Below are 16,429 nucleotides of genomic sequence, written 5' to 3' on the forward strand. Positions count from 1 at the left end.
ACCAGCAAAACCAAGGAGCTGGTGGTGGATTTTAGGAGGCCCAGACCCCTCATGGACCCAGTGATCATCAGAGGTGACTGTGTGCAGATGGTGCAGACCTATAAATACCTGGGAGTGCAGCTGGATGATAAATTAGACTGGACTGCCAATACTGATGTTCTGTGTAAGAAAGGACAGAGCCGGTTATACTTCCTTAGAAGGCTGGCGTCCTTCAACATCTGCAATAAGATGCTGCAGATGTTCTATCAGACGGTTGTGGCGAGCGCCCTCTTCTACGCGGTGGTGTGCTGGGGAGGCAGCATTAAGAAGAAATACGCCTCACACCTGGACAAACTGGTGAGGAAGGCAGGCTCTATTGTTGGCATGAAGCTGGACAGTTTGACATCTGTGGCAGAGCGACGAGCGCTCAGCAGGCTCCTATCAATTATGGAGAATCCACTAAACAGTGTCATCTCCAGACAGAGGAGCAGCTTCAGCGACAGACTGCTGTCACTGACCTGCTCCACTGATAGACTGAGAAGATTGTTCCTCCCCCAAACTATGCGACTCTTCAATTCCACTTGGAGGGGTAAACATTAACATTATACAATGATATTGTCTGGTTTTTACCTGCATTATTATCAATCTTTAATTTAATATTGTTTTTTTGTATCAGTAAGGTGCTGCTGGAGTATGTGAATTTCCCCTTGGGATTAATAAAGTATGTATGTATGTATGTATGTATGTATGTATGTATGTATGTATGTATGTATGTATGTATGTATGTATGTATGTATGTATGTATGTATGTATCTATCTATCTATCTATCTATCTATCTATCTATCTATCTATCTATCTATCTATCTATCTATCTATCGGTCACTAATAGAGACCAGGGCCATATCAGGATCAAGGAATACACAAGTCACACACACACACAAAAAAAAACACACACTTGAAGAAATGCTAATGACTTTTTGCAATTCAGTTAAAACTTGGAAGTAAGTTGGACCTGCATCTTATGCCATTCGGCCAAATCAACAATGAAGAGGATAAGTATTAAAAAGGATATTATTGAGGTTGTTCTCCAGAGCCCAAAAAAAATTTAATTCAGAATTTGTAGTATAGCTTTAAGATTGTTCTCAAAAACAATCTGTGAAAATATTGTGCATAATTTACTCTTTTATGAGTGCTTGAAAATACATAAGACATTATCAAGCTATTAATACTTTATGTAGCAAATTAATACTCAGTACATTTTCTAAATTAACAAATTTTTATTTTGACTTTTCCCAACATATATAATAAAAGGTGAGATTAAATATTCAGCTTACCCTCAAATTACAACTGGGTCTTTTTAAACTAATTGGTACATTTATGTAATATATTATATACAGTATATGAAGATTTTAAAGAGTTTCATCTGCATTACTTGTAAATGAAAAGAAAAATACACTGAAGCACAATCAATTATGGACTTGACACAACTATCCTTTAATTATCGCTGATTAATTTCTCCTCTGTATATGTGAATTGCTTAAATTAAACACTTTGTCAATACAGTAATCCCTCGCTATATCACGCTTCGACTTTCGCGGCTTCACTCTATCGCAGATTTTATATGTAAGCATATTTAAATATATATCGTGGATTTTTTGCTGGTTCGCGGATTTCTGTGGACAATGGGTCTTTTAATTTCTGGTACATGCTTCCTCAGTTGGTTTACCCAGTTGATTTCATACAAGGGACGCTACTGGCAGATGGCTGAGAAGCTACCCAACCAGATCGCGTATTAAATAAAACTCCTCAAATATATTGTGAGCACGGGAGCAGTTCGCACCCCTAGAGGATACGGCCGCTCCTCAAAAAACGCTGAAAGATTACCTTCACATTGCTCTCTTCCTTGCTGGGCTTACATATGGCTGCTTTGTCAAGCGATTTGCTTCCCGCACGGTGCTTCGCATACTTAAAAGCTTGAAGGGCACGTATTGATTTTTGATTGTTTGTTTTTCTCTGTCTCTCTCTGACATTCTCTGCTCCTGACGGAGGGGGTGTGAGCATAGGGGCTGTTCGCACACTGGCCTAGAGGATACGGACGCTCCTCTAAAAAATGCTGAAAGACTACCTTTACATTGTACATCCTTGTAGCTGCTTTGTCCGGCGGTGCTTCGCATACTTAAAAGCCAAATAGCCCTATTGATTTTTTTTCTCTTTCTGACAGGCTTTGCTCCTGACGCGCACTCCTTTGAAGAGGAAGATATGTTCGCATTTTTTTAATTGTGAGACGGAACTGTCATCTCCGTCTTGTCATGGAGCACAGTTTAAACTTTTGAAAAAGAGACAAATGTTTGTTTGCAGTGTTTGAATAAAGTTCCTGTCTCTCTACAACCTCCTGTGTTTCTGTGCAAATCTGTGACCCAAGCATGACAATATAAAAATAAACATATGGTTTCTACTTCGCGGATTTTCACCTTTCGCGGGGGGGTCTGGAACACAACCCCCGCGATAGAGAAGGGATTACTGTGCCAAAGTTGCAAATGTTTGAAGAATGCAGACAGAAAATTTGGAGTACACACAATATTTGCAGAATTTCCTTTCAAGGAAAAGTGTGTTGCTGTGTTAATTGAATTTCCATTGTATAAATGTCTTGTTGACTATGCTGCTTTCTTAGAACAAATAAACAATTTTGATAGGATTAAAGTGACAAAAAAATGCTGGTGGCACATACCATTAAAACTCCAAGTGACCACCAATCTGCACTCTGCGTGTGGCCTCTCCGGTTAACCACTTCAGGTGCCATGTACTCCACTGTCCCACAAAATGAGTATGTTTTCTTATCCTGATCTACTGATTCTTTACTGAGCCCAAAGTCTGTATACAAAGTAAAATCCATTTAATTTTCCAAGTAAGATATACAACTCAGAAAAAGATAGAAGGTTAATATGTAACTAAAATATGATTTACATAAAATCCTTTTACACCAGGGCATAAAATCTCACTAATATCTACAGCAAACTACAGTATACTGCACTTCAGTAAAATGAACATGATATTACACACAACTGTGTTTTACGGTCAACAAACATGAAATTTGCTCTGCAAATGTTACAAGATGCATTCTTTTAGTGCTGTATTCTTGTTTCTCTCTATTCAATCATGTGACAAATAAAATGAGTTAAGGCAAAAATCAACATTTGCCAGTTAAATCTTTGCAAAGACAATAGTATTTATTGGTTATTTTTGGTTTACATAAGGATCAGCATGATTAAGTTATTTCCCTGTTGCAGTGCAAATAGATTATCAGAATTAAAGAACATGCAAGATGGTATGTCCATGTGAACATGATTTAACTGCATACTTTAAATAGTGAACTCAATTAAAAAAAACTATAATTTATAAATCGCAAATCAGGAAGAAAACTTATGCACATGCATTTCAATTACAATATACACCAATCAGTCACAGCATTAAAACCACCTGCCTAAAATTGTACAAGTCCTCCTTATGCCACCAAAACAGCTCTGACCCATTGAGACATGGACTCCACAAGGTGTTCTGTGGCATCTGGCACCAAGATGTTAGCAGCAGATCCTTTTAAGTGCTATAAGTTGCAAGTTGGGGCCTCCAAGGATTAGACTTGTTTATCTAGTACATCCTACAGATGCTTGATCAGAATGATCTCTGGGGACTTTGGAGGCCAAGTCAATGGCTTGAACTCTTTGTCATGTTCCTCAGACCATTCCTGAACAATTTTTGCATTATCCTGCTGAAAGAGGCCACTCCCATTGGGTTGCCATGAAGGGTGTGTAATTGGTCTGAAACAATCTTTACATAGGTGATACATGTCAAAATATTATCCACATATATGCCAGGACCCAAGGTTTCCCCATGCAGAACATTGCTCACATCACACAACCTCCACAGTCTTACCTTCTTGACATAGTGCATCCTGCTGCTATCTCTTCTCCAGGTAAACAACAAACAAACACAAAGCCATCCACATGATCTAAAAGAAAATGAGATTCATCAGACCAGGCCACCTTCTTCCACTGCTCGATGGTCCAGTTCTGATGCTCACATGCCCATTGTTGGTGCTTTTGGTGGTGGACAGTGGTCAGCACTGGTACTCTGACCAGTCTGCAGATACACAGACTGATATGCAGCAAGCTGCAATGCACTGTGTGTTCTGACACCTTTCTCTCATAGCCAGCAACATGTGCTATAGGAGCTCTTCTGTGGGATTGAACCAGATGGGCTAACCTTTGCTTCCCGCAAACATTAATGAGTCATGAATGCTCATGACCATGTTGTCTGTTCACTGGTTGTCTTTCTTTTGTTAGGTATTAACCACTGCATACTGGGAACACCCTACAAGGACTGCCATTTTAGACGTGCCATATTGCAGTCATCTAGCCATCACAATTTAGCCCTTATTGAAGTCACTAAGATCCTTACGCTTGCCTATTTTTCCAGCTTTCAACACATCACCTTAGTACTAGGGTGTTGTACCGTATACGTCATTATGGATATAATGAGAAGTCAAGCAAAATGACACCTTTTATTGACTAACTAAAAAGATGTAATACATCTTTGCCTGAAGAATGGGCCTGAGTTCCCTCAAAAGCTTGCATACTGTAATCTTTTTAGTTAGCCAATAAAAGGTGTCATTTTGCTTGACTTCTCATTAAACACATCACCTTCAAAGATGGACTGTTCACTTGCTGCCTAATATAACCCACCCCTGACAGGTGCCACTGTAATGAGACATTTATTACTCACTTCACCAATCAGTGGTTTTAATGTTGTGGCTGATCAATGCATGCAAGAATGAAATAGTGTTTAATTGTGGAAATAAGCAATTTTAAACTAAATTAAATAGGAATTAAACTCAAACATACATACATGTGTATATATATATATATATATATATATATATATATATATATATATATTACATATACACACAGTATATTAAATATGATATAAAAAAGAAAAGTCAGTCAGTAAATACCTGTTAACTTGATATGTCCTGCTTCATCAAGCAAAATGCTGAAAATTAAAATCACATTCTCCAATACATGTACACAAATAACTTTCACACAGAAAACATTTAATAAAATAAAAACTATTAAAACAAAAAACAATCTTTGCGATAATAATGTAACACTGAAAAAACAAACTATCAATGTATAGCACGTCATTTTTCATGACGTGTAAAAAGTCTGCACACTTCATTTATAAAAATTTAAAGCATTTATACTTTTAAAGAGCTACTTGCAATATTATAGTTTCTATAAAAACATAACACAAAGTAATAAAAGTAACATTACTCTACACTCTACTAGATATTCTATCAATAAAAGTTACTATATTAGTTAAGATAAAAAAGAAAAGTTACTTATAAACCTGACAAAACATTTTTAAATATCTGAGGCTGTAAATGTTTAAAAGTAAAAAGTAACAGAAAGCAGTATAAATTACATTCTATGCAAAGGACAAGATTCTTCAGTATTTGATTCAGCTGATAAAATAAATATGCTTAATAAAACAGCTGAATTAATAATAGAGACACTGACATAAAGTATTCTTACAAAAAAACCTCTAATGTGGGTAAGAAAAGGATTGTTTATTTAACTGCTTTGGATATTGTCACTTGCTACACAAGTTTAAGCAAAAAGAAAAGGCAAAGAGAATGGATGCAGTAACTCACTGGACAGCTCCGCTTAGCCACTACACAACTCTCCAACAGTTTTTTTTTTCTTTTTTTTCCCCTTTATATGCAAGTAACTGAATGCACAATTTGCAAATATCAAAATTAAGGGTCTGCTCTCCTAACATTCTCAACAAATGTAGAAAAACTATGTTTTCTATTAAAAATAGCAAGCCTGTCTATAATTTAAAAAGAAGAAACATGCAAAAAATCTCAAAAGAAATATTTACTTTTCGGGCTTCAGGTCCCTGTAAACAATTCCAAGGTTGTGCAGATGATCCAAAGCGAGGGCCAGCTCTGCAAGGTAGAATTTCACATCCTCCTCTGTAAACATAACCTAACAAGAACTGGACAGATTTACCGTTTGATTTTTTTGGATAAAAAAATGACTAATACATATATATTACAAAAAAAATGAATAATGTATTCCACCAATGTTATGCTCCACCTAAATACAACTCTACATCATATTACAAATCATAATGCTACTTCAAAAAATGTGAACGAAAGACTTAATAAAATGAAATATTGCTTTATGGTATCTTAAAAGGGTAAAATATGAACTGAATAAGCCATGAACAACTTATGCATTTAACTAAGTTTTTCAGTTTAAAATGTCTTTTTTGTCTAATAACCATTTCAAAGATTGTAAAGAAAATGGTATACTATAAAAGTCATCGAATGATATGATGTTTAAGTGGAAATATTTCTTTCTTAAAACACATCCCTATTATTACGTTCAACTTAATGAATCATACTGTAGGAGCACCTGCAAGCCAAGAAAGCATTTCAAACAGTACTTGAAATGATATACAAAGAAAATGAATTAATCCAGCTGCCACATTTCTCTGTATAAGAGGTTGTGTTAAATGATGATTCCCAACTATACATCCAAATCAAGTTCTCTCAATTCAGTTCAGGATTGTGGGAGCAGAACCTTTCCTTGCAAGGCAAAAACTATTGTAGGATACACAAACATCTGCACTCACTCATAAAACATCAGTGTAGAGTCACAAATCAACCTAACCTGAATGTCTTTGAGATGCAGGTGGAAAAACAAGAGTAGCTGTAGGAAAACCCTACACAAACAGTACAAACAGCTGGGATTCCATCCCAAAACTCTGGGCCTGGGAGGTAGCAGAGCCATTGATAAACTCTGTTGTTTTATAATTCATCATAGTTAATACATTACATGAGAGGCATTTCCCACATAAAAGGTATTAGTTGTAACTTAAGTCATAGTTCTAAATGTTTTCATAGTTTATTCAGTAACAAGATTCTATTACAATGGCTAATTTTACTGTAAATTCCTACACAAGAAGTTGACCAAATATTCAGCCTGATGAAAACTGACAAATTACACAATAATTTAAAATTATAAAAATAGTGATTTGGCACTAACTTTTAAGACATACTATGTGATCAAACAAAAATCATTAGGTGCTTTCAATATGTTAGAAGGTCCAAAAAATTCAAAATTAATTATTAAAATAAGAATAAATATCATAAAAAAAAACTCAAAATATGCTTACCTCTTTGGATAAGCGAGTAAACACATCTCCACCCCTGAGAAAATCCAGAATTAAGTATAGCTTCCCTTCAGTTTGAAAGGCTAAATAATGATTAAAAAAAATCACAGTACACAATTATACCATAAATGAGAAAAAGATTCCTATTGCACCTTCCACTTCACAAACATTCTCAATTACCCAACAGTACATGAAGCACAGGCACATTAAAAAACATTAAATAACACTAGATAAAAATTAATAATCAAAGCATTAAACACCAAATAAAAATGAGTACAAAACCCGACAAATTTCTTAGTTAACACAAGAAAATAAACAGGGACACAGTAAAAACTGCTAGTTCACATTAAACAATATAGATCTGCAAGTGGTTCATTAACTGAAGGTGGTCTTAAGTGCTAATTAGCACAAGTACTGCTTTGATATAGTTTAATTTTTAAATTTTGTGCTCCATCCAGAAGTTGTAAGATAGGAACATCATCAGAGATGTCACATTTTAACACTGAAATAGACCTATGTATCATCCAAATAGATATAACTAGGGGGCTCCGCCCCCTGCTTGCTTCGCTCGCCAACCCCTGGTGTTGGGAATGACAAAGAGCGCGATGTATGAATGAGATACAGAATAGTGTGACGGTGTAGATGATGCAAATAGAAAGCAAACAATAAAGTGTGTGGCACAGTGTAAAGGTTTATTGGAAACTTTCTTTGTACATGCCGTTTAAGTGTAAAAGGTAATTCCAGGTCAGAACTTGTAAGGTCAATGAAGATGGTTATTGTTGTGATCAGAGTCAAGTTTGTCAGAGCTTAGAAAGAGTTGTGTCTCTCCAGGAAGTAATGGAATGACTTGGGTATTTATGTTTTCCACATTAATATTTTTTGGACATAATATAGTGCGTTGTGTTAAAAGGGGCATTTGGTCTAATGAGATTGCTGTTCCAAATCTGTCTGTAACTAAGTTGTCGCAGATAAAGGCTTGAGGAATTGTAATAATATGTGGCTGAAGTCCATCTGTATTGGTGAGTGTACCATCTCTCAGTTGTAATAAGCAATTGTTATGATCTGGTTCTGGACATCGTATCTTTTTTACTAACTGTATCTTTTGAAAGCAATGCCAATTGTCTGCGTATTTTAAGGTGCACTGAACAATAGCTGAGTGCATGGCATCTGGAAGAATAGCTAAGCACTGTCTAAAATCTCCTCCTCATAAAAGTACCTTTCATCCAAATCGAATATTATTATTCATAAACGTTTGTAGAAGTTTATGAATGGTGTTGAGTAAGTGACTGGATGCCATTGTACATTCATCAATAATTAACATTTTTTCAAGACGGATGTCACGTGCAGTGCCACTGTTAATGTTCATAGTGGATACCGATTTGTAGGATCTAATGCAGTTGATAAAGATTTCACTTTCAGGTACATCGTTAGTTAGAAGCTTTTGTAGATATTCAGTATATGAATGTAAAGAAGGCAGTCTAATTTGACCCTTTTGACAACAACGTGTAAATGTATAACTTGTATTGCCAGTTGTTTCTTCAGGGAAGTGAACTGAATGACAATGATTGCAAATGACATTCATTAATCCGAATGAATTTTCCTGGTGTATGTTTTGCTTGTGCCGTTTGAGAGGAGCGTTGTTGCATGTGTAGTATTTGGGACGTGTTGTTTTGGAGCTGTAATCGATTTGCCTGTGCTGTGTGAAAAGCCTGTTGTAGCCTTCCTTGCCGTTAACGTATGTCTGAGACGGGAGGTGTTTCGTTTTGAATCCGTGACTGTTGCGATGCAGCACTTTGATTGATAGCTTGCGTCATGTGGATCTAGGATGTAGATTTGTGCATATTTGCGTTGTTGATTTGTTTCAGGGTGCACTGTTCCAATGCGATTCAGTATTTGTGCACATATGCGAAAGCAGTATGGGCCATTGCCTTTTGGTGGCCTGATATTTACTCCGTTAGATGCAAAAGCAAATGAACTATTGTAGGATCTAATGCAGTTCATAAAGTTTTTACTTTTAGGTACATCGTTAGTTAGAAGCTGTAGTTGAGCTTTGCGTTTTTGGAGTCGAGACATTTTTTCTTTTAGAAATATGGATAAGTAATAAGGAGTATTGCACTCACTGTTAATATGGAGCCTTTTCTGCGGTTGAACGGTTAATAGTGCCTTATTGTAATGAGATCCACCTATGCTGCATAGCCGTCTATTTTGTTGTTTCTTTCGTGTTCGTGTGTTTGTTCCCGTTATCCTTTCCTTTTTGTTTTGTACCCGTGACCGTGTATTCAAGACTTGTTTCTTTCTCAGCATGCGAAATATGGATAAGTAATAAGGAGGATCGCAGTCACTGTTAATATGTTTCCTTTTCTGCAGTTGAACGGTTAATAGTGCTTTATTGTAAGGAGATCCACCTATGCTGACCCCTATGCTGTCTAGTGTGAAGGTGTTGATGTTCACTTTAGAATATGTGGCTTTGGGTGTCACTTCTTATGTGTGTGTGTGGGGGGGGGGGGGGGGGGGTTGAGGATTGTTGTTGCGCAAGCGTCTTCTTTCTTTTTGTGTTCCTGTGTCTTGTTGAATCCCCCTCTTTGTGTGTGTCCTGTCCGTTGCTTGTAGGGTCTGTGGGGTGGTTTTGTTGTGTTCTTTTTTTTGTGTTCCATGGGCTTGTTGAATCCCCCTCTTGGTGTGTGTCCCATCCGGTGCCTGTAGGGGGGGGGGGTTGCCTTGCTGTTGTGCGCGAGCCTCTTTTTTTTTTTTTTTTTTTTGGGTCTAGTTTCGTGTGCAATGTGTTTCGTGCTTTGCCTGCATTTGACTACTTTTTTATGTGCCTTTTCCTTTTTCCGGTGCTCCTTGCGTGTCATTTCTCCTTTTTTGTCTTTTTTCTGTGCTCACTCCTTTTTTCTGTGGTCTTGTCCGTCTGTCGCGGCCCCTCATCTGCCTCTTGCGGCCTCTTTTGTCCCCCTCTCGCGGCTCCTCATCCGCCTCTCGCGGACTCTTTTTGCGCCTGCGCAGTACGTCCTTTTGCAGCTACGGCCCATGGCCGGATGTGCCTGCGTCCATCATCCGGTTTAGCATTCTCGGTTAGTAATATGGATAATCCTGTACAGGTCAATTCCTGTTACAGTGAATACCGAGATAATGAAATTTTCAGAATAACAAATACTTTTTGTTGGCCCGGGCAAATGTTCATACAACATCATGTTTAACGGATTTAATTTTAAGGAAATGTAAATTTCAGTATAATGACGCTTTTTTTGACCAAAAATTGCCACCAAAGATAATAATGCAAGGTAAAAAAATACTTAATGCTGCACCTATACTTTCACAGAGTCTCAGGAAACCTGCAACAGGCTGTCTCTTTCTTGCTAGAACAAAAGAAAATGACAGTCTGTTGCAAAATGTCCGGTCTCAGGCAGAATTGGCTAGAGTGTAGGTGTAGCATCATACAGGTATGGCCGAATTCTGAGTCAGTGCTCCACCAAGAGTTCACCTGGGTAGTTGTGTCATGTGTGGATACTGTACTGTTCAAGTTTCATAGCGCTTTTCAAAGTTTTCATTACAAAAAAAAATAATAGAGAAACTGTCAGTTTACTGGGGGGGGTGGGGGTTGGTAGAGTTACACCTAATGTCTCATTTTCAAATAAAATATATTTTGCAATTTAAGAAGCACTTTTTTTATACAGGTATTGTCAAGCATGGGACACGGAGCAGCACGAGACACAGGAAAGTGAATTCAGATTTCTAAAGGAAAAAATACAGGTACTTTGTTACTGTAAGGAGAAGGCAGGTACAGTCTCAAGACTTCAATCAAAACAGAAGTTACTGCAGTGCTCAACCACATGAGATAAGAGCTGCAACATGGGGGCAATCGTCCTGCTTTAGCTCCCATCTTCAGATTAGAAGACCAGCAGCTCGGAATCACCAGTATGACAGACCAGGAGAGTGCGAGAAAGAGCAGGTTGCCTGCTGTCAAGTGTTCTAAACATTGATAAGCATGTTATGCTGTAAGCCTGATCCTGCAGAGGACAACCAATTGCTTTGCCCTTGGTTTACGGTTTACCAGATGCAGCAGAGCAGCTATAGAGCTGTCCTTGGTCCATTCCCGCTAGAGATGGCAAATCACTGGCAACACTGGTCACAATAGTATATGTATTGTCCCCATGTTCGTTATAATGACATTTCTGTTATAAAGAAATATTTTATGGTCCCATGAATTTTGTTACAACGGGATTCCACCTGTATTAAGCAAGATCAAAGCAGCAGCCTCAGAATCTTGAAATATTTTCATTTGCTGTTGCTGAAACACTGTACAAGCAAAATCATTTTCCTAAAGTCAGACTGTTGTCTTATTTATTTTGTTTAAAGCAAGTTGAAGAAAACAAGAGAATACTTGGTAATGAAAAAATAATGTACCTATAAAGGAAAGCTTCATAAATACTAACTTATAACACAAAGTATGTTAAACTAGCTGTGTTGCTTGACTTCTCCCAGGAAATTTGGTAAGACAATGGACATCAGTTATAGTGCCATCGGTTAAGCAGATGTATCAGTAGTACTATGCATGATTTTCTGTATACAATATCTGTAGAATTCTTTTCCTAAGGCCTAATAGTATTGGCGGCCAGTGCAGCATAGTGGTTAAGGCTTTGAACCTAGGACTTCAAACCCTAAGGTTGTGGGCTGAAATCCAGCTACTGACACTGTGCGACTATGAGAAAGTCACTTCACCTGCCTGTAACTCAAATGGAAAAACAAAAGAAATGTAACCAAGTGTATCTCAAATGTTGTATGTCACGTTGTATAAAGGCATTAACCAACCAATAATAATAATAACAACAATGATAATAATAATAGGTCACAGGAGCTGCTTACTCTTGAAAAAGTTATACACCATTGTCAATGAGTAAAACATTCATGCACTAGATTAATTTGCAGGAAGATGTATTCTTTTGAAATAAAACAGATAATCAGTAGCAATATTGTGAAATTTCAGTATATATTATTATTATTATTATTAGATGTTTATGAGTTTCATTTGTTTACACCATTTGCTCAACTACAGTATTTCTTTTCGTGTTTCATCAGTTGTGTTTATTTAGTTTCCCTTTAAAGTCAGCAAACATGAATGTATATGCAGAACAGCACCTGAAGTGGACATACAGTACATTAAGTGCCAATACTCTCTGTGTTACAATAGCCAGGTTTCCATCCAAGGAGTTTTTGCAAAAAAATATTTAGTGCTTCAAATTTTTTTACTGATATAGCTGATGGAAATGCTAATTATCGATAAAATGTTGTACATGTCGACATAATATTTTTCCGTTTAACTTTAGCGCATAAATTCCATATCGATACTTCAGATGTCGCAAAAACTACATTGGAAACACTTATTGTCGGAAAAAAGGGCTTTAACGCAAATAAATGTGTCACATTTTCATCACGTGCAATCAAAACGAGAATGGCGGAGCGGTTCGCATGGTCTGATGAAGAGAGTTTTTTTTTTGATTAAACGTCGTTATTTTGTATTAATTCAAATTTCAGTTTTAATTAAAAACCTTAAGGGAAGCAGGTTACAGTACTAATTCAGTTGTTATCGCACTGAGAAGGGATGTTGAAAGGTAGGCTCACCTGTACAGATCCGATGCTGCAAACACAGCTGCATCATGGGCACTTCCAGGAGTGCCAACACAAATGTCTCGTATCATGCACCTGTCATCAACAAGGGCCTGGAGAACAATAGATGGCCACCCTTTGCGATTAATGTAATCGCGGTAGCCTTCCGTCGGGGGAAGAATAGGCACATGCGTGCCATCCAGCGCACCGTAAATCTGTGGCACAAGATGCACCAAGGAATTGCGGTATGCAATATCATTGGCCTCCGCTACAGTCAGAAGTCTGATATAACGCCGCATTAATTTTTCTTTAATAGCGGTGCACACAGCATATACACATCGATGGACGGTAGTTTTACTAACCCCGAAAGTTTCTCCAACTACTCTATACTTGGCGCAGGTTGCCAGCTTTTAGTGGGAGATGGCAATCCGCTTTTGGGTTGGAACCGGTGGTCGGTGGCAACCTGTGATGGGCGCAACATCAGGACTGATGAATCCACACAACATCTCAAACGTCGGCCGTGTCATTATAAAATGTTGCAGCCAGAGATTTTCTGTGAAGTGTCTCTCCACCACCTCCTCCCAGAAGGTCTTATTCCGTCGTCTCTCCCATACCCGTGGGTTTCGTCGCACTGGGGTACTTTCTTCGAGCTCTAGGGCTATCAGACAACCAAAAGCTTCATTCTGCTGTCGTCTTCGGATATTATGTACAATTCCAAATTATTTGTGAAACTGAAATAACAGTAAGCTGGCAAATTTCAAAAAACTGTCTGAATAATCTCTCCATTTCTTTGTTTCTTTGTTCAGTGGAGGGGGTGTAACGTGGAAAACAAAAGGTAGATAATTTGCGAAATACACAAAATGATGTATGGAAACGGCTCAAGGGCAGATTTTTTTCGCGATACAACAAAACTTATGCGACAGTTCGTTTTGGGGGGGGGGGGGGGGGGATGACGTCATCACGCACACCATTTTATCGATAAAAAGCCAGTTTGATGGAAACAGGCTGGAGACAGCAAATTTCGCACGTTTTTTTTACGTATATTCTGTTTGTCGATAACAAAACGTCGCAAAAAACTGGATGGAAACTTAGCTAATGATGTATTAATGTGAAGAGCAAGGACAGAGGAGCGGTAGCCACGATTTCTGCAGCTTCCACATTAGAAAAATCTAAGCGCCTTTATCTAAGACCAGCGCTGAGGTATTGTGTGATTTTGGTGCCGCAATTGAAGGGTAGCATGGGGGGGTGGGGTTTAGGGGATTCTTAGCACTGAAACTGGGGGCTGGAGGTCGACGGAGAGGAATGAATAATCAGGATGAAAGCCAGTAGACATCTAAGAGTGCCAGTAGTCAACAGCATAAAACACCCCTAACTAGCCTCTTCTTACCATTTCACAATGTGATCATGTTTCTTTTTTGTTGTCCAGGACACTGCCCTGTCTTCAGTCATCTATCCAACCTATTGGTTACTAGTGTAATATGCGTGGCCTGACAATGACTTCTCCTGTGTCATTTTGTTTGCATAAAGCTCTTAGCGCAGCACATAGCATGCAAGTTGGAATATTATTATTAAATATTGACATATTAAAAAACACATATTGGCTTTCTTTTTTCTTTCTTACCAAATTTCAAATCAAACCCATCAACACATTTTTGAGATTTCTTACCAATAAAAATTGATATATCGAAATGTCTTTTTTTATCGGATGCCTAATGGTCTAGATGTATCATATTTCCATATTTCAACTTTTGAAGTAAATGGGAAATAGTGATTTTATCGATAACTTTGCATTATACATATAGATGTATATATTACATATAAGAAACAATATTCTACATTGCCAGAACTATATATAGGGCAGCAATTCAGAGATCCCACTAAGAACAGTAACAGCATAAGGATTGCTCATTTGAAAACAAGTAAACAGAAGTGTAAACAACATCAATGAAAAAAACTGATCTTCATTGTTACTTGAAAATGTTTAGTTGCTCATTTAGCAGTACTAAGAAAACTTTTACGATTTTTACAATTTTATGAACAGAAATGTTGACAGATACTCTGTCAGATGTATTTTACTGTTTTCCCCCCCAACAGTTATCCCACTACGTAAAATAACAACACTATTATGCTAATTAAATTAATTCTATTTACATAGTGCTTTTTTTTTTAAACTTACTCAAAGTGCTTTACATTGGCAGCAGGGAACCACTTTAACCACCACCAACATACAATTAATTTTATGTAGTGCTAACAATATTAAAAATATTAGGCAGACAGGATTTTTAAGGAAAAAAAAAAACTAGGTTGCTTAGGAGGTTAAAAATAACCAGTCATACAGCAACAGAATTGTAACAGTAACCTTGTATGAATGACAGTTTAGTTTTGAACTGGGCTGACCAAACCTCCCTATTGCCAGCAATCTTTTCAAACCCTCCTAAGGAATACCCAAATGCTCCCAGGACAATCAAAATATTTAATCTCTCCATTGTGCCCTGGGTCTGTCTTTGGTCATCTCTCTTGGGCTCATACCATGTACACCTCCCATAGGAGGTGGCCAGCACAACTTAACTACAGTATATATCCAAGCTTTGTTAAGTGGTTCCTCTCAATTTGCAAAAGCACCAGCTCTACTCTCAAATCCTCCCACATTTCCAGGATCCTCACCCTGTCACTAAGTGAGTCCAGAAATCCTGCGCAGGAACTTCATTTCAGCTGTTTATACTCAAAATCCCATTCTTTCAGTTAACATCTAGAGCTTGTGATTGTAGGATATACACTGACAGCTATGATCTTGGACTCAAGTCTAGTATAAACTTTGTACAACAATAGCTGGACCAGTTTGTTGGTTAGACTCACAATTCCTTTTTACTCTCAATCATGAACAAGACTCCAAGGTACATAAACACTTCCACTTGGGGCAGCTGCTCACCTCCTTACTTGTATGGCAGATACCATTCTTTTCTGGGAGAGGACCATCACCTGAGATTTGGAGGTGATAATTCTCATTCCAAATGCATCACTCTCAGATGCAAACCATTCTAGCATACACCCGCCTTTCATAATAGTCTGATGGGGTCGAGATGACAACTTTACCTACAGAGAGCAGAGATATAAAGCTTAGGATCCAAAATGGATACCCTCCAAAAATTGGCTGCACTTTGACATCTAGTCAAATAAAACCGTGAAAAGGATAGCAGATTCTCTCTGGACAGACTCTAATGCTCACAATGAATAGTCTTAACGTACTACCAAGTATGTAAACACAACTCTTGTTTGCAAATACCAAATGAAATTGTTGATGGACCTTCCAGAATAAGCACAAGGTACATGGTCTAGGATGTTTCCCTAAATCCACAAAGCAAAAGTAGACATGACTGACAAACTCAAATGAATCCTCGAATAGAAGTACAGGTACAAAGAATTGGTCCACTGCTGCACAGCCAGTAAAGAATCCTTACTGTAACTCCTGAATCTGATGTTTGACTGTGGGACAGAGTCTTCATTTCAGTATCATAATTTAAACTTTCCTAGGGATGCTATGAATGGTGATGCCTCAGTAACTTCTCCCTCTTTTTAAAAATTGAGACTCCCATCTCAGTCTAC

The 16,429-nt window shown here is 37.7% G+C and overlaps 1 protein-coding gene across 2 annotated transcripts in view; it reads right to left on the bottom strand.

The window, feature by feature from the left end:
* Window positions 1-16,429, bottom strand: part of rps6kal (ribosomal protein S6 kinase a, like) — a 182,796-nt gene that overhangs the window by 67,859 nt on the left and 98,508 nt on the right. For both annotated transcript variants that reach the window (XM_028815955.2, XM_028815954.2), the window contains exons 6-9: window positions 7,223-7,302; window positions 5,921-6,027; window positions 4,992-5,029; window positions 2,709-2,851 (exon numbers count right to left, since the gene is read on the bottom strand). In XM_028815955.2, coding sequence (XP_028671788.1) covers window positions 2,709-2,851; window positions 4,992-5,029; window positions 5,921-6,027; window positions 7,223-7,302 — 368 coding nt within the window. The remainder of the gene's footprint in view (window positions 1-2,708; window positions 2,852-4,991; window positions 5,030-5,920; window positions 6,028-7,222; window positions 7,303-16,429) is intronic.

This window comes from Erpetoichthys calabaricus, chromosome 12, assembly GCF_900747795.2.
Source record: "Erpetoichthys calabaricus chromosome 12, fErpCal1.3, whole genome shotgun sequence".
Taxonomy (NCBI): Eukaryota; Metazoa; Chordata; class Cladistia; order Polypteriformes; family Polypteridae; genus Erpetoichthys; species Erpetoichthys calabaricus.